This window comes from Azolla caroliniana, unplaced genomic scaffold (genome assembly GCF_043228905.1).
Source record: "Azolla caroliniana isolate FFs.n. ecotype wild unplaced genomic scaffold, voAzoCaro1.0.p SCAF_17, whole genome shotgun sequence".
Lineage (NCBI taxonomy): Eukaryota > Viridiplantae > Streptophyta > Polypodiopsida > Salviniales > Salviniaceae > Azolla > Azolla caroliniana.
This window is the reverse complement of record NW_028230452.1, coordinates 1,329,256-1,353,136: the sequence shown is the minus strand read 5'-3', so window position 1 is coordinate 1,353,136 and position 23,881 is coordinate 1,329,256. Positions and strand designations below refer to the sequence as shown.

Sequence of the window (23,881 nt, the reverse complement as noted above, 5' to 3'; positions counted from 1 at the left end):
GTTTTCGAGCGGTATTGGAATCATTATCATTTAGAATCAATCACTTATTTACGTAATCAGAACATGCACATGAAAGATTCAATCACTTATTTACTTATTTACTTATAGGACATGTTAAGACATATGGATGAAAGATTTTCACCCAAAAGATTGTAAGAAATGAGAACCTTAAAAATTGCCCAGAAACAGAAAAACTAACCGGATACAACATTTCATCTTACAAGGAATCTAAACATGAAGGACATTTTTGTAATTTCCCTAAATGTATTTTCACTTCATCAAACATTATGACAGTTGAGGCTCATAACTCTGTCTTGGTCTCTCCCAATGCATAAGGACTACCCCTAACCCTAACCCTAACCCTAACCCTAACCCCAACCCGATCCCTAAAAATCAACCCTTACTGTAACCCTAAAATTAATCCTTACCTTCGCCCTCAAAATCAATCTTTACCCTACCCTAAACAATAAGCCTTGCCCTAACCATAATCATACATACGCCTAAATCCTGTCATTCAGAATGCCTGTCGTTACAGAGCCCAATTCTCTCCTCAACGATCTTTACTTGAAGAAGCAGAGCATCCTAAGGATCGCTAAGGAGATAGGATCGATGGCTTCAGAACTCAGAGAAGCGCGCGCGCAAATGGCTATGAAGGAAGAAGTCCTGCAGCAAGAAACTGGTGCTAGAAAGGTAAAACCCCAATTTCTGCATTTGGTAACAATAGTTCTTTTTCATCACAAGGTAAACGCTTATTGTTTCATCAGGACTGCTAATTCGTTAATCGAGAAAAGCCTCATTTTGTTCATCTAAACCCTAACTCGTTCATTAGTTGTCTTTTTTTTTTCCTTTAAAAGGTAACTCTACTCTTGGATCATTATGTAAACGCCCTAATTTTCTCATGAAGTAAACCCTAATGTTTGTTCATGTGGTTACATACATAAGGTAGCTCATTAGGTGACTCTAATTATCTATCTGGTAACCTTATTGTTTTTATTTTCTGTTCTTTCCTTTTTAGGCTGCTGAAGCTGAGGCTAGGGCCATGGAGAAAGAGATGGAGTCTTTGCAGAAAGGACTGGATGAGAAAACCTTTCATGCTATATCCACATCATCAGTTTCACAACAGGTGTGTTGTGGGCAGTTGAACACAAATCTGAGCAGGAAAGAAGCTTATTATGGATTGATTCTTCCTTAGATTCCTTCTAATTGTCATTCCTTTTTGGCAGATTACATATAGATTGAATACCTTTTGTCATTACCGAAAGTGTCATGGAGGTCATTCTAAGATGTCACTAGGAGTAGGTATGGACACGCTACTGTAGTGTTTAGTGGGTAAGGGGAACATGCAGAATACCTCTACGGTTGGGAGGATACGCTTGAGCAGCACACACCCACACCATCTTTGTCTTCATGACACCTCTTCTGATGTAAGAGAGAGAGAGAGAGAGAGAGAGAGAGAGAGAGAGAGAGAGAGAGAGAGAGAGAGAGAGAGAGAGAGAGCATTGGTCATATATTCCACAAGTGGCAACTAGTAATGTAGTGCAGTTTGTGAGAATTGAACCCAAATGCATGGGTTCCTTTATGGCACATTGTGTATGGTTTGAATATCTCTGCTCATACATTCCACAGTGACATTTAGTAAAGTAGTGCAGCTAGTGATATTTGAACCAAAATGTATGAGTTCCTTTATGGCAGATTATAGATTGAATAACTCTGTTCGTACATTCCACAGTGGCATCTAGTAAAGTGGTGTAGCTATGGATATTTGAACCCAAATGCAAAATGCATGGGGTACTAAAATATGCTTTAATAGTAGGATACAACTGAGAGAGAGAGAGAGAGAGAGAGAGAGAGAGAGAGAGAGGTCAATGAGTGAGCAAGTAACTAGTTAGCTTATCTTTTTTTTAGTAAAGGTATTTTCTGACAGAGATTAAGATATAGCCCCGATGAGTGTGTGTTTGTGTGTGTGTACGATGGTAACTAGTTATGGCTGGCTGTTCATTGTGATGAGAAATTGATTGAACTCTTTTCCTGAAACTACAGTACCTAAGAGAGCTTGTAGATCTAAAAGCATCCCTAGGATCAGCTCAGGAGATTGCAGAGGCTAATGCTGCAGCTGCTGTCACAGCTCAGGTACAATGTGTAACCCTGAAAAGGGAAATAGAGAGGAAAACCAAAGATTTACAGAAGCACGAGGCCCTTGCACTTCTTCTTTTCAATCAAATCAAAATTCAAGAAGAAGCCATCTGCGAGAAGCAGCCCAAATTTGAGCTTCACAAATTAGAGATGGGAAAAAGGGTTGTGAATATTGGCACAGAAAAGAAAGACTCTGAAACTGATAGTTTCCTTGAAGAGCTTTTGCTCGAGTGCTCTCGGCAACTCTCCAAGGGCTTGAAATTGAAAGATGATGAGATAGCTCGGTCTAGAAACAAAATCAAGTTGTTATCATCTCAAGTGAAAATGAAAGCCCAAGAGCTTGAAACACAGGTTTAGCATCATTTTTCATTCTTGATGTCAAGTAGTAAAATTTCCCTGGGTGGTCTATCAGGAAAATTTTGTAAATATTATTCAATAATTATGTTTACCTTCTTTTGTTCTTTATCTTCTTGTCTGAGAATTATCAGATAGAGAGGCACCGAGCAGTAGAACAGGACCTGACGAAAAAGATCATGAAGTTTGAGTTCTGGGTGCAAGAAGCTAGGGCTCAAACACGGAAAGTCCAAAAGGTTGTCATGAATATCCTCTCAGAGAGTGATATACATACACAAACACATATATTTCTTCTTCTACTTCAACATAAATGAATAGCTAATATATACACATACATACATATATATTTCTACTTCTACTTCAACATAAATGAATAGCTAATATATACACATACATACATATATATTTCTACTTCTACTTCAACATAAATGAATAGCTAATATATACACATACATACCTATATATTTTTACTTCTACTTCAACATAAATGAATAGCTTATATATACACATGCATACATACATCTATACACACATATTTGAACGGATACTTCAAGGCAAAAAGCCTGAATCTCTGTTATTTCCCCAAGTAACTTCTGGTCTATCCTGGCAAGAGGGAAAAGGGAGATGAATTGACCTTATAATTTGCTCAAATAGCACTCATGATTGTGAAAATGATGATATGACTATATAATTGCTTTTTAAACTAAGATATGTGTGAAGAAGCTGAAAGTCTAAGATGTAACACTCTTTTTAATTGCTGCTAAGATGATAACATTGTATCGTTCCTATATTTGAAAAATGGTCCTATGTACTAACCGTAGGACACATACGTTTGTGGACTACAGATTGTTCAGAAAAGAGACAAAGAAATAAAAGATTTACAAGCTCAAATACATTACAATGATATCACTCCAAAGAGGGATATCCTAGGCATATGGGGGAACCCAAAGCTTAGACTATTTCTATCTCTATCAGTTGTTGGTCTACTCTTGTATGCTAAGCGATAGTTTGGGAAGTCAGAAGCAAATAAACTTGAAAACCAAAACAAAGAGTAAAGGTCAGAATTGCTGCTAAATGAGATGAAATTGGACATTATGAGGTAAAAGTGCATAAAAATATAAATGAAGTCAAAATGTCAAAATGACCTCCCAACATGAAAAGTGTCATTTCAAACAATGTCACTTCAACTCTGATGCAAAAACTAGAATGGTCAAAACTTGTCAACCTAATCTTGATTAAGGAATGATTGCAAAAATATGCATCAAGATAGAAATCATATGTGAATGAATCAAAGCACCACTGTTATTTATTTGTAAATGAACTTACAGATAACAAATCAAATGGGTAAAATTAATTAGCATCAGCAATCATATACATGGGATGAGACACATCGAATTAATAAGAATAAGCACAATTAATCATTTGCTATGACAGCACAATTTGATAGATCAAAAGAAAGGCATGATTTTTCTCATTGAATTTGTAACCATGCTACTATAATGTACTGTACTTTTATCAACATAATTTATTTTCAAAACTTAAGATACGATGGGCAAAAGTACCATGCAACACCACCTTAAGATTTAGTTTTGTCCATTCTAGTTGGTAGTTGGTTCCTGTGAACAATACAGAAACTACACTAAAATAGAAGCTCCGGATAAGAATAGTTCACTTCAATCCCTCTGAATCCTTTATGTTCATGTTGAGTATAATAACAGTTGTATTTAATAACATCCCTTCTGAATCCTTGGTATTCACGTCCAGGGATCTGCGTTACATAACTGATTAATTGATATTCACAAAGACACATCTTGTTCTTGTTGGTGACCTTGCAATTATTTTGTAACATTATTCAATCCAACTGAAGAAAAGATGGTATATTGTCATAGCAAATGATTAATTGTGCTTGTTCAATAATTACAATAAGTTCAATAAGTTCATATATATGCTTTAGTTCAATAATTACAATAAGGAAATACAAATGTCTAAAACAAAAGGCATATTTTGTGCACAGCAAAAATCACTTTGGATTGTGCATAAAAAACCATACTGTAGCAAAATGGAACTTAAACAACAATGCAACTTTATATTGCACGTTTGCAAATGAATGAAAATTAATCTCTTTGTTGGTCTCTCTTCGATACAAAAGAATATTGGGAAAAGATATCTCGATAATTAAAATTGATAAGAAAACTTTGTTACAAGATGAATTAACGGGTACAATGTTGAGCCCTGTTGGATAGAAAGAAACTTAGGAAAAACCTTCTTACAGCTTAGTGCACATTCCATTCTGACGGTTCATAACTCCATAGTTTGATCATTTAAGTAGGTAAGAGCTTAATTCTTTCTGTAAGCAACTTAGGTTGTTAAGAGAAAATATATATATATATATGTTCCCGCCCTATCCCTTCCTATCTGATTCGGTTGCATCTTGTGCTTCTGGGGCCACACATTGCCATAACGAAACATAGGCAGGTAATTCTTCTGCTGTTATGCCAATAGAATTCAATCGATGTCCATATTCCTGTATGTATTATCATAGAATATAGGTTTCACACATACCATATATCAATAATGAATTACAGGTTTCACAAATATTGCATCACATAGCAAATGAATAATATGAGCATATAATGAATTACTAACAAACACGGGCTTCACAAATATAACATATAATCAAATTACAAAAGAAGGGCATAGAGATCTCAAAATTTTCAACCTGCACATCAAGGTATAGTTGTCGGCATATCTTGTCAGTAGCTGAAATATTAGATTCTCCAGAATCTGTCCCTGCAGATCCTCTCTTTAAAACACCTTGCCTTAGTCGCAGCAAAGACGACTCAGTCTTCCGAGTCTGCATGTCAAAGTTCAAGATCATAGATTGGTATTCAAATTAGATTTGATGATATTAAATCATGCATGTAAAATGGAACTTACTGCAGTCACAAGTTCCCTTGCAAGCTCATCAAATCGAGATGTAACTCGTTCCGCAATGCCTGTGACTATCTTTATTCTATCGTCATCTGATAGATATGATGAGTACTCACCTTCTGACAATGCCTGTGAGGAATGATCAGTTCACACAACCAAATTTAATTAGTCTGTCAAAAGACACTTCAGCCTTTTCTGTTACATTTAAGGTAAGAGATTGTATTGTAAATGAACCCCAATATAATAGAGAATTGTAGCCATGTTATTACCAAATATTGCAACTTCTGGTAAACTTTCTGTGTTTAGTTTTGTTCTGATATAGCAATGAAGAACAGAAATTATAGAAAGAACAAATAATTAAAAGGTGGACTTAATCAAACCTGAAGTGGTTGCAAAATGCCAGTAACATATGGAGAATATCTCACAGGCAAAGGTTTGTTTGTCATCCAATATGTTGCTGTGATACCTTTCAATTGTGTCAAGACCTGTCACGGAAGCCAAAAGGAAGGCTTCTTTTACTAATAATTCTAGAAAGTGCACGCCAACTTACACAGAAAGCACACATAAAAGCATACCTCAGCACACTTTTTGACAAAAATATCAGACAAAGCATTTCTAAGAGAAGGTATAACATCCATTAAAGAATCTGCTCCTTGATGAATGCTTTCTCGAACAACAGTGACAATCTCTTCAGGTGCTGAAGAGAAAAGGTTGGCAATATTGTCCATATACGAGCCCTTAAGCATTCTTACTAGAAGTCCTATGTCATGTTTAACCTGTTAGAAAACACAAAATCAGGTGCACAAGAGCATTCAGAACTGAAGATAGCATTTTTATGAGAACCAATCATATTACAAATGTACAATATCCAATAGTTTTTCTGACAAATAAAATAATGCAAAATTAAAATACTAGTTCCAAGTGACCAGCTGCCATATTTATTGCCAAGCATCCTCTAAAACTAGAGAATACAACCCTGAAAACTTTGAAAAAATGGATAGCAACATAGGGTCAAAAACAACTATCAATCCACAATTATTGTCTAGCATGTGAGTGGCTCCTAGATTTTGTTTGAAAGACTTAAAGCTGGATACAATGCCAAACAATGAATATAAAAATAACACCCTCCAAACATCAGAACAGCATACATTCTCTTCCAAACATGGAAAGGGCATACATCCAAAATGTACAGTACAGGTAAAACACGAAAGACAAGAGATCCTGTGAAAGGGGACAAACATCAGAAGAGATATGATACAGGAGGGATGATGAGATTCCAGATTCCAGAAACAAGTGATGCAGGCATAAACGTTCCATCAATTACACATAAGTCTAGAGTCTATGTGGTAGATTGTTTATCTGTCTCTACGCACTGAGCACTATGTATGAATTCCTAAATTATAGCACTTACAAGCAAAAAATCCTCTGGAGACGCTGTCAATGCCCATTCTGCTCCAGTTGTATTACTGTCAGGTTGCCTTGCCTCTAACCCTGCCAAAATCCATGCAGAATATCTGTGTCAAGAAAACAAATATTAGGCATTCCTTCAACTCACCTCACGAGATTTGAGTATCAGGCCCATAGCTTATACCTTGAAATAAGTTGCAGTGTTAGTCCAAAGAACTTATCCGATAGAGAATGAACAAAGACATCCGTCTGCCAACATTTCAAGAGACAACGCTCAAGCGATGCACTAGACGAGAGCGCTAGACCTAGTAAATTATTTGGATTGCGCTCTAAACTTCTCGTGTTCAATGTGTTATCAAGATCACCAGCAATCTCTTGAAACCTAGGGAAACAAAGATATATCACTTGTAAAGACAAATCCCTTTATGAAGAAAACAATCATAGATGAACAAAAAAATATTCAAAAACAAGACAAATAAATCACGAAATGGGCATCCATGAAATGTAACCCATGTTTTATTCTCCTACGATGAAAGAAATACAAATTTTTCTCTACTAAAGGTCAATGGTCGAAACCATTATATGGGGCTAAACATGTGCATGAATTTGATCCTTTGGTTTCCATAGTAAAAATAAAACATACAATATAAAACATAAGAATCAATAGTGAAACCATAATGGGGGGATAACTGAGGAGAAAGATGGGAAGTGTAACTTTGAGGCTACAGAATCATGCATTCCTATAGGGATAGCAGATATGAGTGTCAGATATATAACAAGAGGCTACTTCTGGATCTGCATAGCGAGGACATAACTGTAACATTCGAATATCTTTGTACAGAAAGAGAAACAGACATACACATTTACATCCAGTTTGTAAGGTTGTCCAGAAGCGACCAGAAGGTCATGCATTCAACCCCTACATAACAAAGTGGCATCTACTGCAGTAGTACATATATGATATTTTAATCCAGGTGCATGGCTTATCAAAAACTTCGCTTACCTTCAACCCCTACATAACAAAGTGGCATCTACTATATATGATATTTTAATCCAGGTGCATGGGTTATCAAAAACTTCGCAACCCTAATAAGAGAAACAAGAGATTCACATCTAAAATGATCAATGATACCCAAATAACAATTACACATGTGTTTAAAAGACCAGACTAATCACAGCCTTGATACAGGAACTGCCAGCGTTAACACAAAGGGTGCACAGGAAACTATCAATTCCTACACAGTCATCTGCTATTCTGATATTAATCTACATTATAAATTTTGCAAAGATGTGATGTACCTTAAAGTAAAATAAACACCAAGATTCCACTGTTTCAAGAAGTCAGTATATGGTGGTTGAGAACGGAAAGTTGCAATTGCTGCTTTGGATGGACAATGACCTGAAACAAAGCAAGAAATTATCTTACCATTCAGTAGCTTAGTCAAAATCTGGCAAGTTCGATAGCAAATGATATAACTCTGTTATACCTTCAAGGTAATCCAGGAACTCTAAGCAAGCTTTGTAATTTGCAAGAAAGACAGAAGGTTTCCCTGGTGAGAAAGCTCCAGGCTTCTTCTTTTGAATTGTGTTATGCAACTCTTTCAATATTGAACTACCCAGGAAATCAAAAGCTTGCGCTCCAGAATTTGCTGAATAGTACATTTACAAAGGATGGAAACAATAAATGACGTAATCTACAACATCCATTAAAAGACCTAATGATTCTTTAGATACCAGTCATAGAAATGTCAAGAAGAAATTTGCACTCATTTTCAACACGACGCCGTATCTCATTCAGATACTCCTCAAGAAAATCACTAGGGCCAGCATCAGTTTCAGTGGCAGAGAAAACTTGTTCCATTATTGGAGCTACGACAAATAGCCTAAACACCTCATGTGCCCCTTTGGTATTATCAATGGCTGCATAAGCACGAAGACAGCGGAAAATAATGGCTTCATTCCGCTCTTTCAAGCCAACCTCAAAGCACTCCCACAAGCTAGATTTCAAGGAAGTGCTTGCATTTTGGATTCTTTTCTCCATGTTTTGAACAAATGGCAGGTCCTGAATAAAATATACAGAGCTAATAATGCATTAAAAGCGACCAAATGCCTGAAAGTTATACTACAGTCTAGTAGTCAACACATTTGTATCATATGCAGAACTGAGTAGAAGTACACAACAAAGCCTTCTCACAAGCTAGAATTCAAGAAAGTGGAATCATTCTGGATTTTTTTCTCCATTTTTTGAGCAAATGGCAAGTCCTGAGTAAAAGAGACATAGCTAAGCAATGCATTCAAAGTGACTGAATGCCTGAATGTTATGCTACAGTCTAATAGTCAGCAACACGTGTAGCAAATGCAGAACTGAATACATAGCAGGTATAGAAAATAAATGCATAAAGACCCAGTTGAACTCCGCAAAATAAGGTGGCATAGAAAATCCATAAGAGAAAGAACTGCTGCCTATTGGCTCCACATATATGATGTAAACAATCCATGATGGACTAAAGAGGAGTGGACAAATATAGAGTTATCTACACTAAGGTTTGGAGACGGGCATATAACGGCAATAAGTCGGCTTACTCCACGTAAATGATGTACATACTCCATGACGGACTAAAAAAGAGTAGAAAAATATAGAAATACCTAGACTAGGTTTGGTATTTATCTCACATTGATCCAAGATATTGATGAAATTTTACCTGGACTCGTGCAACAAAGAAGTTCAACCGATTCATTTCACTTGCAATTCTTTCCAGAAGCCTGCTTCGAGATTCCACAATCGAGGCAGCAGGCTCTTCAACCCCACCATTGCTAAGAGATGATAAGTTATATCCTTTTGTAGTTGTGGAACCATCTTCAGACATATTCTTGAGCTCCACCAAAAGCTTTTCAATCTGATAATGTAGCAGCCAAGAAATACAAAGTTGTTTTATGTATAGATGTTTGCAAACAGCATAACTTTTCTGTTCACCACCATTATTTGTTTTAGAATGAGTGATTCAGTAAATGATGTGGTCTTCTCGGTCCCCTAAGTCAAGCATGTATAGAAAGCAATTCATCCTTGTTTCATGAGAACATTTCCACCTCTGTGGAAGTTTACAATGCCAAATAGGCATTCATATAAATGATGCTAGATAATTGATTTCCTAAGAAGAATTAATTCTTTCTGATCACATTATTAGTACATAAAAAGGTGGATTTCAGCCAACGTACATTGAGCATTTTAGGAGCTTAGAAATCTCAGAGGGTCTTCTACATGAAAATGTTCAAACTTCTGATGAGCATTTGAAGAGGATAGAAGCACGTACCCTGGATACAGCATGAAAAACATAAATCTAAATCTAATGGAGAATTTCTCAAAGAGAAAATTTCTAACTTCTGGTAAAGGGTGTGAATTGGAAGAGAACGCATACCTAATCTGCATATATATACCTGCATCTAATGGAGAATCTCCCACCGATAAGCTTTTGAAGCATTTCATAGCATATATCTATATCTACGGGATGAACTTCTCAACGAGATCTTCAAGCTTCAGATAAGCATTTGAAGAGAAAAACATTAAGGAATATGTACAATATGTACCAACATCTAATGGAAACTTCACCGGTGAGGATTTCCAAACTTCTGGTTGGTGTTCAAAGAGAAAGACAAGAAATGCCTAGTCTGTGTCCATGGAGAGACAGATACACAATGTATACCTATGTCTCAATCCAGAACATCAGAAACATATGATGAAACATTTTGAGGGAGAGAGAGGGAGAGAGAGCAACGCACACCTTAGAAACAACATGAGAAGTGTCAAGCAAGATTTCCAAGATCTCACGAGCCTGAGAAGCTTCCGCCCTACGCTTGAGTCCATCTTGAAGAGCAGAGAGCGAAGCATCCACACTTTCTTTCACGAGAAGAAGCTTACTTCTCAGATCGTTCAGAGGAGATCTCATCCTCAGAACAGCACCATCCACATCCACGAGCTTCGTGCTAAGATTAACGAAATCTGCATAATCTCGGTTGATAAGCTCGACGAGCTCACCTTTGAGGAGACGAAGATGGCTTCGGAGTTCGGAACGGAGGGTATCGAGAGGGACGAACTTCCGCAGATCGGCGATGTAGGCTTCGCTGTTGAAGCTATGGTGAGTGAAAGCTCCTTTGTTGAACCAGAGGGGGGTGGAGGAATCACGGCCGTCGTCGTCATCGAAGAAGGATGCCATGGCGGATGACCTGGGGGCCTGAGAGACTGGCAGGGGGTGGAGGTCAGACGCCATGGCGAGAGCAGGAGGAGGAGACTGAGGAGACAGACAGACAGACAGACAGTGAGAGAGAGAGAGAGAGAGAGAGAGAGAGAGAGAGAGAGGTGTCTGCATAGTATGAACCATACGCACCATACGTGTCTTTCACGTTCGCGAATGGTATATCATTCGCGAATAGTAAACACCCTCCAAGAATGGAAAATACCATATGTACTTTTGTATTCATTATTATTTATTATAAGGGAAGATTTCTTTTTAAGGTAAAAAGTGTAATAAAAAAAAACATAAGAATGTTTTGATAACGTCCGCATTCGTTTACATGCGTATGGAAACGAATGTTTGCCAATGCATTCGAGTATATTACGTACTATTAGCAGAGAGGGACTGGTGTCTGCCGGCTGGCCGTCAAGTCTCCGATATCCGGCAAATGGAAAACTGCCTCCACAAAACCACCATTTGTCTGATTCCACTGTCCGATCGACCTGACCACACCACCACGGTCATTCTGGTCGGCCGGTAGAGAAAGCTTTCAAGAAAACCCACGAACAGAAGCGTGAAGACCCTAGGCACAAAAGAAGAGGCTTGATTCCATATGCGGTTGACTGGTGTCGTAATGATGATGATGATGACTTGCTTCATGTGTCAACCATCGATGCCCCAGTTCCTCTGGGAAGGATTTCTAGCTCCCCATGTTTCGTTCCTCCAGCATTGCCATCGTTCTTAACATGTTCAAGTTCTAGCAGTTGGTCGAGTCTATGATTTTTCATTTCTTTACGATTTTCATCGTGACAATGTAGGTTTGGGTAATAACGTAGCAGGATCCCTGGAGAAGTTCACACCCATCTTGTCATTAAGGAGATGCTTGACCTTCCTCCCTTGTGTACCTCGCGAGGTTTGTCATGGGCATGAGCCCTTTTATAGTATATTGCCTTTTCTTCAACTCGTGTTTATTTTTGTCCCAAAACGAATGCGTGCTGATTTTTCTTACTTGTTCCTTTCATTTGCTACATGCTCTGGGAATGGCTTATCAATAGGAGTTTTAGAAACCTCTAGTATTTTTGCCTATCAACATTCTACTAAAAAGTGTCCCAAATTACCACACGTTTTAAGCAATGATGTGCAGAAGATCTCGGATGCAATTGGCGTAGAAAGGACCTCATCTCCTTAGTTTTTATCTATCGAATCTATTTTTATCATGTATCAATGGTGTCTCATAGCATTTGGGGTCGCTCTAACATTCCCAAATTGCTCCATTGCATGTGGTATAACATACCACAAAAAATGAAAAGTCACATTTCACCTCTCCCTAATTTGGCCATTTTTGCTTCAAGGTCTCTTGGATTCATCCAATGCTCTTTGGGAAACAATATAAACCGATTTACTATTGAAAATTATAGGTATGTGAGGCAAAATCCTATCTCTTTGTTCTTATGTTTTGATTATATCATTTCAAAAAACCCCTTAGGCATTCGTTTACATCCTCCACACTATGGTGGGCCATCATACATCATAACCTTAAACCATTGACAAACCCCAACTCCCAATTATATTTTTCCCATGTACAATACAACATATAATAACACTCTGTGGCACACAGTGACTCAAATCATGTTGTGAATGTTGGCAATGGCAATGACAATGACAATGTCCCAATCATCAATGGTCGTGGGCCCATGGCATTAATGACAATGGTTACGATGATTAAAGAACAAATAAAATAAAGTGCGTATGAGTCATTGCTTAACAAAGTTGAGATCCTTACTACCATTATACATTCAATGCATACAAATTTAGGTCTCCCACTTTCGCATTTGGTTTATATATAATCCGACCTTCATGACATCCATGTCATGCATAATTGTGGCATTCTTGTAAAGTGAAAATTCTTAAATAGCCCTAGAATTTTGTGGCTAATGCAAAGATACCAGACTACTGATAGTAAAGAGGCAAAAACTAAAACTTGCAATGCCCCATTCACATAATGCAATTTACAAAAGATACGAGATAGTCCAAATATAATTATAATCTCATGGTAGATCTTTACAAAGGTCTCTCTTTGAAAAATGAACATGTATTAAGCATTTTTTAAAAGGAACTTTGAAGCTAAGAAGTTTATGGAATACTTCGAAAGCATGATTTGGACCCAGCGAACCCTATCTTCCTTCTTGATTGTCATTGAATATTCCACATATGTCAAACATTGCCACCAAGCTACACAAAAAATCAATCCATTAGGATCGTATCTCTTGAAAAAAAAGGAAGCTAAAAATGAAAATCTACAAGAAAAAAAATATAAATATAACATAAATATGTTGTGCATATAATATTGTACCTAACAATCAGCAACGGTTTGGTTGAAACCGAACCGAACTAAACTACGAAACCACAACCTTAACGATTTCAATGGTTCGGTTCAAGTTTTTTTAAACGGTTCAATTCGATTTCAACAATTAAAAACCGTGATTTTAACGGTTTCAGTTATTTTTTTAATTAAATTTTAATAAATTGTTTTTGAACAATCTTTTCATTTTCAAGCCTTATTCTCACATTTTAGGAAAATCTTTAACATTTCAAAAATTTAAAATAATAAAATATTTTAAATTTGAATTTTGACCTAAGTTGAAAACCGAAACCGTAGTTTTAATAGTTTAATGGTTTAACCGTTTGAAATTTATTTAATTGGTTCGATTCAGTTCGGTCAGGTTTCAAAAATTTTAAACAGTTCGATTTTGACTCAAACCGAACCGAACCATTGCCGATTGTTAATTGTACCATCGACAATAGTATATATTGTTTGTAATACTGTGAACTAGTGTAGTCTGCATATGCATTTGGTTTGCAGGGAGAGGCGGGGAGAGAAATGAGTTACAATGTACTTATTTAATAACCCAAGCCAAAGCACCAAACAACATTCGAGGGGTGGGATTGTCTTGAAGAAATCTTGTTCTTCATATCTGATTGGCTAAAACATAAAGCTCATATCAACCAAGAAAATGTAGCCGTGCTTTTGTCCCTTACATTAGATGGAATAAAACATGTATAATTCTCTTCGCTTTAATAGGAAGAAACCCCATTGAGTATTTACTGACCCCAAAAAGGTCCTATTGGTTCGAAAATTAAAGGAGAAACCCAAACTCATACATAAAAAAAAATATAGCTAAATATCTTGTTTGAAGAAATTGTAAAATCCATTCATCTTAAACAAAATGGCCACAAACATCTTGAGCATCAAGTGTTGTGATTGAATAAAGAAACGAGACAATGTCTCTAATAATTTGCAAATATAACAGTGAATTGAGCTTTCATACCTAATTAGTAAGAGAAATGAATTGGCAGAGAAAAAATACAGGTAATAAGCCATAAATATGGAGAAAAACAATACATATAATGCAACCTTCGTAAGGGAGATTGATTGGAATAAATATTACTACTCCTAGTTTCAAAGCTTCACGCACTATGCCTTAAAACAGGTTTTCAAAAACAATAAATTGGTTTTAGCTTGTTTTTCAGCCTCTCCAATGGCAAGGTCCACAAGGCAATGTAGTTATTTTTTCTTCATAATACAACTCCTAGTTTCAAAGCTTCATGTACTACACCTCCAACAGTCTTTCCAAAATGATAGATCAACTCTAGCTTGTCTTTATCCCTCCCCAACGGCAAGCCTCATAAGGCGGTGTAGCTATTTTCTCTAAAAATTCTCTAATTTCTTGTTATGAGTATATTCACGCAATGATTTGTATGTTTCACTCTTGTCCTCTACCATGTCATGATTTCTGATTTATTCTTTCACTCTGTTATTAACCCTAATGTATTTCTTAAGGCACATTTCTGATTTACATATCTTACTTTCCCAGTCTAAGCTTTTTTGAAAAACAGCAACATTTTCCCTGGCTCTAAGAAAAAAACGGCAATAAAAAAGGAGGCTGTAATATCAAAAATGTCCCCATATTTGGGCTGAACTCAACTAGCCTGTGGTATTTTCGGAAATATCAACACTACCCTTGGTCAAGAAGTCAGATCATTTTATTACGGGAAAGCTCATAGGGAAAATTCAATAAAAGTAAATCTACAGATTTGACCAACGGTACAATTGGTATTTTCTTGATAATGCCAATGGTAGTATTGGAATTGGCCCATATAGTAGCCCACATTCGAGGGGTAAATTTTTATTTTACACCCAAAAACGAGTTTTCTTTTTTTGAATTCCAAAGGTATGCTTCATAATGGCTGACATGATATGAAGTATTCTTTATATTACCCTTACAATAATGTTTTTTAGTTCTTCTTGCTTACCAGAATAGCTTCGATCTCCCGGTCGGTAACAGGGGTACGGCGCGGCTGAAGAGAAGCACTTCCACCGGAGCCCTGATGTTGAGGTGGCGGTGGCACATCAGAAACATGTAGAGGAGGAGGTGCTACTGAGGTGCCATTGCTTTCCAATTTCTGACCTGCGGATAGCTCTTTTGTATATATATATATGAGTGTGTGTGTGTGTGCGTGTGTGTGTGTGTTTGTGTATGAGCATGCAAATTCACGTACGCATTATGTTTATATGCGCAAGTGCTTTGTCACCACATCAGTGGTCAAATCTTTTGAGAATGTTTCTAATCTAACAAGTAAACACTGTTTTTTTTTCTCTGCATTTTGAGATAAAAGCACCACTAGTAGAATAAGACATTATGAAAAACAGGCAAAATATGTCTTATGTTTCTATGTGAAAGCGCATATTTGCTATGTTTCTCACCACATCAGTGGTCAAATCTTTTGAGAATGTTTCTAATCTAACAATTAAACACTGTGTTTTCCACTGCATTTTGAGATAAAGTACCAGTAGTAGAATAAGGCATTATGAAAAACGGGCAAAATATGTCTGTATATATGCACATATATATATATATATATATATATATATATATATACTTATCCTTTTTCTTTCCTCAGTGCGTATGAAAAACAACCAAGACCTTTCATTTGTTTCCCTTACTATGTATGCATATAACGAAACGAGTGGATGATCTACTGGGATCTTACCTTGTGTCAACGGATGGCGAACAGGGAACTTGATACTGGGTATGCGCTTGGCGATCTGTTGAGTCGAACCCATCTCACTCTCTCACTCACCCACTCACCCACTCCCTCTGCGCTTTCTCTTTTCACTCGCTCTGTTCTCGCTCTGTTTCTGTGTTGCTCTCTGACTTGTGTATATGTATGTATGTACATATATAATTGACTTCCAAAGCTTCTCTCCGTCTCTCTCTGTTTCTGTTTCTGTTTTCGTTGTAAATGAATTACATGTGTGGTCTCTCGTTAAGCTCTTTTCTAAGACAAATCTAATCTTCTTCTTTCTTCTTCACATAATTGTTGCCCTACAATGGATTTTTGTTCTGAAGCATTTTTTACAAGTCATTTATTTATACATAATGTATAGTGGGTGGCACCACACTTAATTGTGGTGCCCATTGTAATGCTTTCTACACAAGTTTATTAATTCTAATTGTGTGTTTCCACCACAATGGGAGACACGCACACTCGGGAACTTGTATCGATGGAGACATTTACACATGAAGCAGTGTTTGCACAAAACTACCCTTTTCCTTTCATCTCCTCGCCCACAACCAACCAACCCCTTGTCCGTTATATCGCATCCAATACCCGTGGATGCTAAAAGTATATCGATCTGCCTTCTCTTATTTATCGCTTTGGATGCTAAAAACATATCTACCCGCCTTTTATTTTTTATTGCTCGCCCAAATTTCCCTTTTGCCTGACATAATTGCCAAAAATTCCCATGTAAGCAAGTAATTGACCTTGCATCTATCCAATACACGAGTTGGCGAGTTTCAATTGTCCTTGTAGTGATTGAGAGCTTTGAATGGGATAGGTTTGTAGACCCAAATATGTATTGTATTTTAATTATCTCTACCATATTAAACGCGCACGTTTTGTGATGCCTTTCCCTTGTGTGATGGATGGGCTTTGAGAATGTTATGCATATGATAATGATTCAAACAAATAGTCTTGATTAAGCTCTTGAATAGTAGGTAATTCTAATCATGATTTCCAATATCTTTTGTCTTTCTAACTAGATATTGTACGATTTGTGTTTGGAGCCACTCACAACAATTCTCAAGAATTGTATGCAATGAAAAGTGACTCGAAGGAATATCAATTTGTGGGAAGAACGAGGATAAGTATTGATTTTGAGAGCATCAAACTATTATCGATTTGAAATTATGCATTTTGAGCTACATGCACAAAATGACCTTACAATCTGAATAAAGGCTATTGATATCTAATGTAATACTTAAAACCTCGTAGCAAAAAATAGGGGGTGGTGGCAAACAAATTCCCACATGTTGAACAAGTCAAGTCATTTGACTTGCATCAATGCTCATTGACCTTAACACGTGGATTATCAACTTTTGGTGAAACTGTTGTAAACCTTTGAATGGAGATCGTCTCTTTTGTTGAACTATGTCATTGTGAATGTTTAGTGAGGGGACATAACACCCCTTTGACGGGGATGTCTTCCCTTTTTGAACACGACCTTGCAAACAATTTTTAGCAAATCACAACTATCTTCCAAATATCTCTTGTGCGTATCAATAGATATAATAAACATTCTCAATAATACATATATATTTTTCAATATTCAAGATTGCATATCTTGTATTTGTTTCAACCCACTTTCTTCTTTGCACGAAGTGGGAGGGAGATGATTGCCATTTGCAAGAAACATGGGTGGAACTTGAACCATCGATCTACGACTACAAAAGTAAGAACCATGCATAACTAGTAGAAAACTCTCCACCCCCCACATAGGATGCACAAGGAGGTGCAAAACGAGAATACTTTGAAGGAACATGGATCGATCATAGTAAAACAATCGTGCCACAGTTGTGCCGCCCTTTTACTTAAGATGGGTTATTAATTAGCATCATGAGTTTGGGGATATGACCTCACTCTCATTTACTTTCACAATCGTGAGTTGATCAAATACTGAATGGGCAACATACATACGAGACCATGAGTGGACAAGGCAGAGACACACAAGGGGGGCCCACATGTACATATAAGGAAGGTGTATAACAAGCAATATCCCCTCCCCTCCTTAAGGGACAACACATTCATAATTAACCATAGGCATACATGTATAAGAAGCTTGGCTTGTATTAGCCACAAATGACACCTATCACCATGTATGCATATGCATATGCACATAGCTAGCTATAGCTAAAGATGTAGCCTTGTAGGTATAAGAAGCATAGCTTGTCTTAGCCATGAATGATGCCATCACCATGTATGCATATGTACATAATGCATATAGCGAGTTATAGCTATAGATGTACGAGGTATAAGAAGCATAGGTTGTATTAGCCATGAATGATATACCATGTATGTATGCATAATGCATAGGAATCCACAACGGTTCGGTTTAGGCTTAGCCGGTTTGGCTTGGATAAGGCCAAACCGGTTAAGCCAAAACCGTTTTGGGGTTCTCAAATCCGAACCAAACCAAACCGATCCCTAAAACGGTTTGGGACAAAAACGCTTTAGAGGTATGAAGAAACCCAAAAAACACCACTACCGCGGTCCTAGGTCCTAGGTCAAAGGCTGAAGCCGCGCCGAGACGAGCCGATCTCAAACCGTTTAGGTAGGCTAAAGCCTAAACCGAGCCGCTAAGCTGTTTTTAAACGGGTTTAGATAAACGGTTTAGGCTCGAGCCGAGCAGTTGCCGATTCCTAATAGCTATTAGCCATTGCCATAGCTATAGATGTAGGAGGTATGTATGTATGTATGTATATGAAGCATGGATTGAATGTATCTCTGCATAGCAGCAGAAGCAGATCTTTGCTTTGCCTTCTCCCCCAGGAATGCAGCCGGAGAACAGGGGATTTCGAGGGCTTGCCATTCGTGCAGGTCTCTTGATCCCTTCTCCTCCTTCTCTTTCTCCTTCTCCTTCTCATCTCCGCCGTCTTCTTTCTCCTACCTATGCCTCTCTCTCCCCTCCCCCTCCCCTCCCCCTACCTGCCTTTCCTGCCACATATCTACAGAAGCATCAGAGCAAATCACCTTTCGCCCTCTTCTCAGAGGCCTCTCCCCTTCCCTCCGGATTTCACCTCTCCGGCACACATTCTGTGAGTGATTTCTCCTTCTTGTAAATGATTTATTTATTTATTTAACAATTTAATCTTTTTAATTCGTAAATTTTATTTTATTAGTTTTGGTGATTGGATAAATTACTCCATTTTGTTGTACACCAATTGTCTCATGTGCCAATTTTGGCCTTAGAAGGCAGTTAATATATCTTTCTTTCTTTCTTTCTCTCTCTCTCTCTCCAGCTTCTATTAATTTCTGTTTATTCTTCTCAATCACATTCTGTCAATGAATTTATTTTTCTACTGCTTTTATTCTGTTTCTTTAATGTTTTCACCGCTTTCTTAGCTCTGCGCTGCACTTCTGCATTTTCTTAATATGTTTTCTGACCTATAGAGCTGCATTTTTTACTCTGCCAGCATATACTAAGAATATTTTTTCAGCCTATGTCGTACTGCATTTTACAATGTATGTTGTCCTGTTCTTGAAAACATATGCTGTGATGTAATTGTGGTACATGGTGAGATTTGTTAATTGTACCACTTATGATGCAATCCCATGCATATTCATAATTTTTTTGCAACACATAGATGTTGTGATTATAACTGGCTAACAGGGAAGTGGGTTCTCTTCCTCAGTGAAAGACTACTGTCATGTGACCATTAGGATTAGATTAGCTTTCAGATTTTTTTCAAAGTACCAATTTTTTTTCATGCCTTTGTTTCTTTCCAGATTATGATACCCATGTTAGCAATGCCTATGTACAATAGAGAGCTAAGAAGTGAAGAAACATTTTTCTCAATCACTTTTGTTGATATACAACACTCATGCTCACAGAGTGTCGTCTCAAGAAGAAAGGTCCTTTAGAAATTTTTAATGGCTTTGTTATTTGAGACCTCGTACAAGTCACACTATCAAAGTGTGGGCATAGTAGATGGATGACATGTTAACGACATTCTAACATTTTAGGTAAACCCAGCTACTCTCTCTCCCTCTCTCTCTCTAGGAGACTAATTATACATATTTTGTCTTGAATCAGTTGGTCACTAGATATTTCTCCACCTTTGATTGCACATTGTCAATATAGTCCAATCCCTGCATACACTTTTCTCTCTCACACACAACTTTCCTCCTCAATGGAATTTGATGTATCAAGATGCCTTTCTAACCTTGCAGTTAGGATTGGGAACGGTCGCTGAGACGGGACTCCATGGCAATAAAGTCCACTTGGATCAATTGAGTCTGAGGATTTCAAAAGTCATTCTTTCTCCATGTCTACTCGTTAAGAGAAACCCGTGTGAAAACGCAAAGATTTCACTGAGTATTATGACCGATCTTCATCAAAGAAGCAGGGTAACATTGGAGAACATGTTAGGGTAACACATTCAAATCTTTTATTTCATTCGACGTAAAAATTACATTGTTTATCTTATATTTTACCCCTAATGTACTGATTTCTTTGATATGATGGATTAGGACCAAGGAGGATAAAAATACTGTTTCTTGTGCTCTCTCTCATGATTTTCAGTCTCAGCTAGCATTGGGTGTAGCATCTTCTCACAGGTTTGTTGCCTTCAGAAAAGCTAATGCTAAATCCAGCAGTGTTATGGTTCTCATCTTGAAAAGAATAAATAAATCTCCAATGATGTGTATGTCTTTTTGAGAAGTTCAAAACTGCAATTAAAACAACAATAAAGTCTCTAATGCTGAAGTCCACAATTTATCTGGGTACTTTGAATTTTCGTGCTATCCATTTTATCAAGATGTAAAGACAGTGGTCTTGAATAAATATTATACGCCTCAATGTTTAATATGTTTTTTGACAAATCGATGTGTAGTGCTGATCTCACATGTCATATTTAACTGGATTCTGAGCAATTAAATAGCTATCTTTCGTAGCTTTATGTATTTGTTTTATTTTTTCATTGCTCTAAATATCACACAATTATAATGGTTGCAACTTGGCCTAATGGGGGGTCTCTTGCATGTATGTTGGTCATGGTGTCCTTTATATATATCCTCTTCATAAACAGTCTATAAAATTTTCCCAAATTTTCCATAGTAATGGAAAAGTCAATCTCAACTTCTTGCATACAATCAACTTTTTGGGGTTGAATTTTGTCTAGTATATGTTCGCTTATATAAAGGGGAGAAAGATTGGCCTTCACATGCGTTGTTTTGTGTGAAGACAATGGTAGCACATCGAAAATGATGTATAATCAATCATTAGGAGGAGATATTATATATGAACACATCTCAAGGTCATAAAGGATTAATGGTGAATGTTTTTCTGGATCTTTGATTCTTTGTGAACCTTTTCGTGTAAATCAATCATGTACATGTGTTAATGAAGGCTGTGTTTCATCTTGGTTTTTCTAATGGTAGGTTGTTCAAATTAGCCATCTTTGTAAGCGATATTGATGTTTTCGTTGTTGCTGCTATTCAAACAGGTTGAGCAAAACATGGTCCCTTTTTACCCGTTATAGTAAGGATAATTATGCGGGTAAACGTCTTTTCTTGCAGGTATGTAGAGGATATCCTTTTCTTACTCGGTCCATATCCTAGCTGTAAAGCAAGTTTATTCTAAATCCTTCGCCCAGTTCAAATCTTCCTATATCCACTACTTTGCTAGATTCCACTCTGGAATGTAGGTTTGAACACATGACCTTCTGGTCTCTGCTGGACAACCTTGCCAACTGAGCCACAACTGACTGGGCTGGTCCCTCTCTTTCTTTCTCTTTCATAAAGTTACGAGAACCCAAGTTTGATCCCAGGCATGGGCTCCATCTTGTAGATTGTGTCCGGTGCCATTGACATTAATAGCATATATCTATACATCTCTCTCTCTCTCTCTCTCTCTCTCTCTCTCTCTCTCTCTCTCTCTCTCTCTTTCTCTTTCTCTCTTTCTCTCTCCACCCATGGGCCATGGTCAAGATTGGCCTCTTTGTGGTTAAAAATTTCTATTGCTAATTCTAATTTCCCTTTTGTATCACACATTGCTGAATGCCAAAATTTGAACTTTGTGTAGTGTGTATGATGAGCAGGCAGTTCATGAATTAAATGAAGAGAGTAAATTATCTGCAGCATGCACCACATCTGACCACCAGAATTGTCAAGCTGGATTGAGCTGGATACATGAAAGAGGAAAAGGTCTCTCTCTTACTCTCATTCACACACATTTTTATTGTAAAGGAACAGTTCTTTTTTGATTCATTGGATTGTGATTACCTGCTTCAGAATTATTAACGTTACTGTTGAAAACGTAGTTTTTTTTGCTAATGTTTTCTCATGTGCATCCCCCTGAAGTGCATTTTGATTTGGCACATCAACATTTGGTCACATATACCTTTTTAAATATCTCTCTTCATCTCTTTCTTTCAGGGGACACCAAAACGAAAATATCGTTGAAAGGTCTGTGCAGCATCGATGGCACCTTTTCTGTAAGCATTAAAGCTGAGGTTGGCTTGGTTGAATGAAATGAATTCCTTGAAATGATATGGTGTGGTATGGTTGCAAAAAATATGAACATGGCATTGGATGCCACCTTGTTTGAAAGTTCTGCAATTATAATGTTAAAGCGACAAGGATGGACTCATAATTTTGAGATTGAGCAGTTGAGTAAGTGTACAACACACGGAGATACTTTTGGCCTCCACTTTTGAGGACCTCTTGTACATTGGCATTAGTATTCTTTGCATTGTGTGATTTATGTACTCGTATTTTACATTTTTGTTCTTGTAATTTATCGTACATATTTGCAACATATTGATACTTATTGCTTTCTGTTTTAATTTTGACAAGTGTTAAAAAGATTAAAACAATTAACTGCCTCAATTACAAACAAGCATTAATTTGGACATGTCTTTTAAGTTTTCAAGGTTGTCACCAAATCTGATTTTCAAATTTCATAATCTCTCAATCCGATACTGCCCTTATCACCACCATTGTGAAAATAGAATCCGATCAAGAGAATAGTAACATCACAGATTGAAGAAGTGGAAGCATGAATTGTTGTATTCTTAAGATAATGTTTTTCTTGATATTGATTGGGCTCCAGTATAAACCCTTCCACTGTTGTGTTATTGCAATATCTTTCTTACTCACAATCACACACTTCATGTCCTCTATATTTCTATGTTATACATTTTTTTAAATATTCTTCCATGATGAAGGAAAAGCTACCCGTGTTTATACAATTATTGTAGGGTCTTGCTTTTTCTCTATTTTCAGGGTTTGTTCTTGACTCTTTCAAAGGCTTCTCAATTTGCTTTCATGTTTTATTTTGATTTACACGCAATAAAGATTTATTTACTGTGGAAAACATTATTACAAAGCTATGTTTACAATCAGTCATTGATTCTTGGAAGCTAAACCTTTGAGTATTTTGTGATTTGATCAAAGTTATGGACAGGACTTGGTTGATTTATTGGTTTATATATTCTGTTTCATTGCCAAGAGGCTTATATATGATGTGTGGCTTCACATTGTTGGCCATCTAACTTGTTTAGTTGGCTTCTTCAAGAAGATTGGACATTGAGATAATATAAGTTTATAAGCATAATTAGCAAATTGTCTCTAATGTAATTGTAGAGTTACAAACTAGTTTGGAGTTTTTGTGTTGAGAAAACAACTTGAACTTATTTCTGTTTGCAAGCGTATATCCTAAGGACTCATGTCGAAGTTCTCGTTAGTTAGGTTTGGATTCTAAT

At 37.0% G+C, this 23,881-nt stretch overlaps 5 protein-coding genes across 6 annotated transcripts in view; 3 read left to right on the top strand and 2 right to left on the bottom strand.

Moving 5' to 3' along the window:
- Positions 1-23,881, top strand: part of LOC147852667 (GCN5-related N-acetyltransferase 8-like) — a 100,625-nt gene that overhangs the window by 16,869 nt on the left and 59,875 nt on the right. The window lies entirely within an intron of this gene.
- LOC147852680 (nuclear envelope-associated protein 3-like) lies at positions 345-3,736 on the top strand. The gene is made up of 5 exons (XM_087332806.1): positions 345-690; positions 1,016-1,123; positions 2,041-2,484; positions 2,622-2,723; positions 3,333-3,736. The coding sequence occupies exons 1-5, from the start codon at positions 520-522 to the stop codon at positions 3,492-3,494; spliced, it is 987 nt and encodes a 328-aa protein (XP_087188932.1). The 5' UTR covers positions 345-519; the 3' UTR covers positions 3,495-3,736.
- LOC147852679 (oligomeric golgi complex subunit-like protein) lies at positions 4,550-11,126 on the bottom strand. Its single transcript, XM_087333104.1, has 12 exons — positions 10,605-11,126; positions 9,528-9,722; positions 8,560-8,887; positions 8,313-8,474; positions 8,125-8,224; positions 7,010-7,207; positions 6,830-6,932; positions 5,994-6,194; positions 5,799-5,903; positions 5,425-5,547; positions 5,207-5,341; positions 4,550-5,011 (listed from the first exon to the last, which is right to left on the bottom strand). Exons 1-12 carry the CDS (start codon positions 11,088-11,090, stop codon positions 4,889-4,891), a joined length of 2,259 nt encoding a protein of 752 aa, XP_087189230.1. The 5' UTR covers positions 11,091-11,126; the 3' UTR covers positions 4,550-4,888.
- LOC147852678 (uncharacterized) lies at positions 13,072-16,343 on the bottom strand. 2 transcript variants are annotated; one of them, XM_087332794.1, is made up of 3 exons: positions 16,107-16,343; positions 15,369-15,493; positions 13,072-13,286 (listed from the first exon to the last, which is right to left on the bottom strand). In XM_087332794.1, exons 1-3 carry the CDS (start codon positions 16,177-16,179, stop codon positions 13,269-13,271), a joined length of 216 nt encoding a protein of 71 aa, XP_087188920.1. In that variant the 5' UTR covers positions 16,180-16,343; the 3' UTR covers positions 13,072-13,268. The 2 variants fall into 2 exon arrangements, with proteins under 2 accessions (XP_087188920.1, XP_087188919.1); XM_087332793.1 differs by having other exon boundaries at positions 15,369-15,523; positions 16,107-16,333.
- LOC147852677 (uncharacterized) lies at positions 18,926-22,877 on the top strand. The gene is made up of 6 exons (XM_087333662.1): positions 18,926-19,213; positions 20,349-20,548; positions 20,649-20,735; positions 21,623-21,695; positions 22,217-22,322; positions 22,554-22,877. The coding sequence occupies exons 1-6, from the start codon at positions 18,950-18,952 to the stop codon at positions 22,646-22,648; spliced, it is 825 nt and encodes a 274-aa protein (XP_087189788.1). The 5' UTR covers positions 18,926-18,949; the 3' UTR covers positions 22,649-22,877.

Excerpts from the sequence above, each read along its gene's own strand:
- LOC147852677 (XM_087333662.1), top strand. The coding sequence starts at position 18,950 with ATGCAGCCGGAGAACAGGGGATTTCGAGGGCTTGCCATTCGTGCAGGT. Across the intron at positions 19,214-20,348 it reads ACCTCTCCGGCACACATTCT|TTAGGATTGGGAACGGTCGC; the intron begins GTGAGTGATTTC and ends CTAACCTTGCAG. Across the intron at positions 20,736-21,622 it reads GGTGTAGCATCTTCTCACAG|GTTGAGCAAAACATGGTCCC; the intron begins GTTTGTTGCCTT and ends CTATTCAAACAG.
- LOC147852680 (XM_087332806.1), top strand. The coding sequence starts at position 520 with ATGCCTGTCGTTACAGAGCCCAATTCTCTCCTCAACGATCTTTACTTG. Across the intron at positions 1,124-2,040 it reads CATCATCAGTTTCACAACAG|TACCTAAGAGAGCTTGTAGA; the intron begins GTGTGTTGTGGG and ends CTGAAACTACAG. Across the intron at positions 2,485-2,621 it reads CCCAAGAGCTTGAAACACAG|ATAGAGAGGCACCGAGCAGT; the intron begins GTTTAGCATCAT and ends GAGAATTATCAG.
- LOC147852679 (XM_087333104.1), bottom strand. The coding sequence starts at position 11,090 with ATGGCGTCTGACCTCCACCCCCTGCCAGTCTCTCAGGCCCCCAGGTCA. Across the intron at positions 8,888-9,527 it reads TCTTTGTTGCACGAGTCCAG|GACCTGCCATTTGTTCAAAA; the intron begins GTAAAATTTCAT and ends TATTTTATTCAG. Across the intron at positions 5,012-5,206 it reads AACTATACCTTGATGTGCAG|GAATATGGACATCGATTGAA; the intron begins GTTGAAAATTTT and ends TAATACATACAG.
- LOC147852678 (XM_087332793.1), bottom strand. The coding sequence starts at position 16,179 with ATGGGTTCGACTCAACAGATCGCCAAGCGCATACCCAGTATCAAGTTC. Across the intron at positions 15,524-16,106 it reads TCGCCATCCGTTGACACAAG|GTCAGAAATTGGAAAGCAAT; the intron begins GTAAGATCCCAG and ends AGCTATCCGCAG.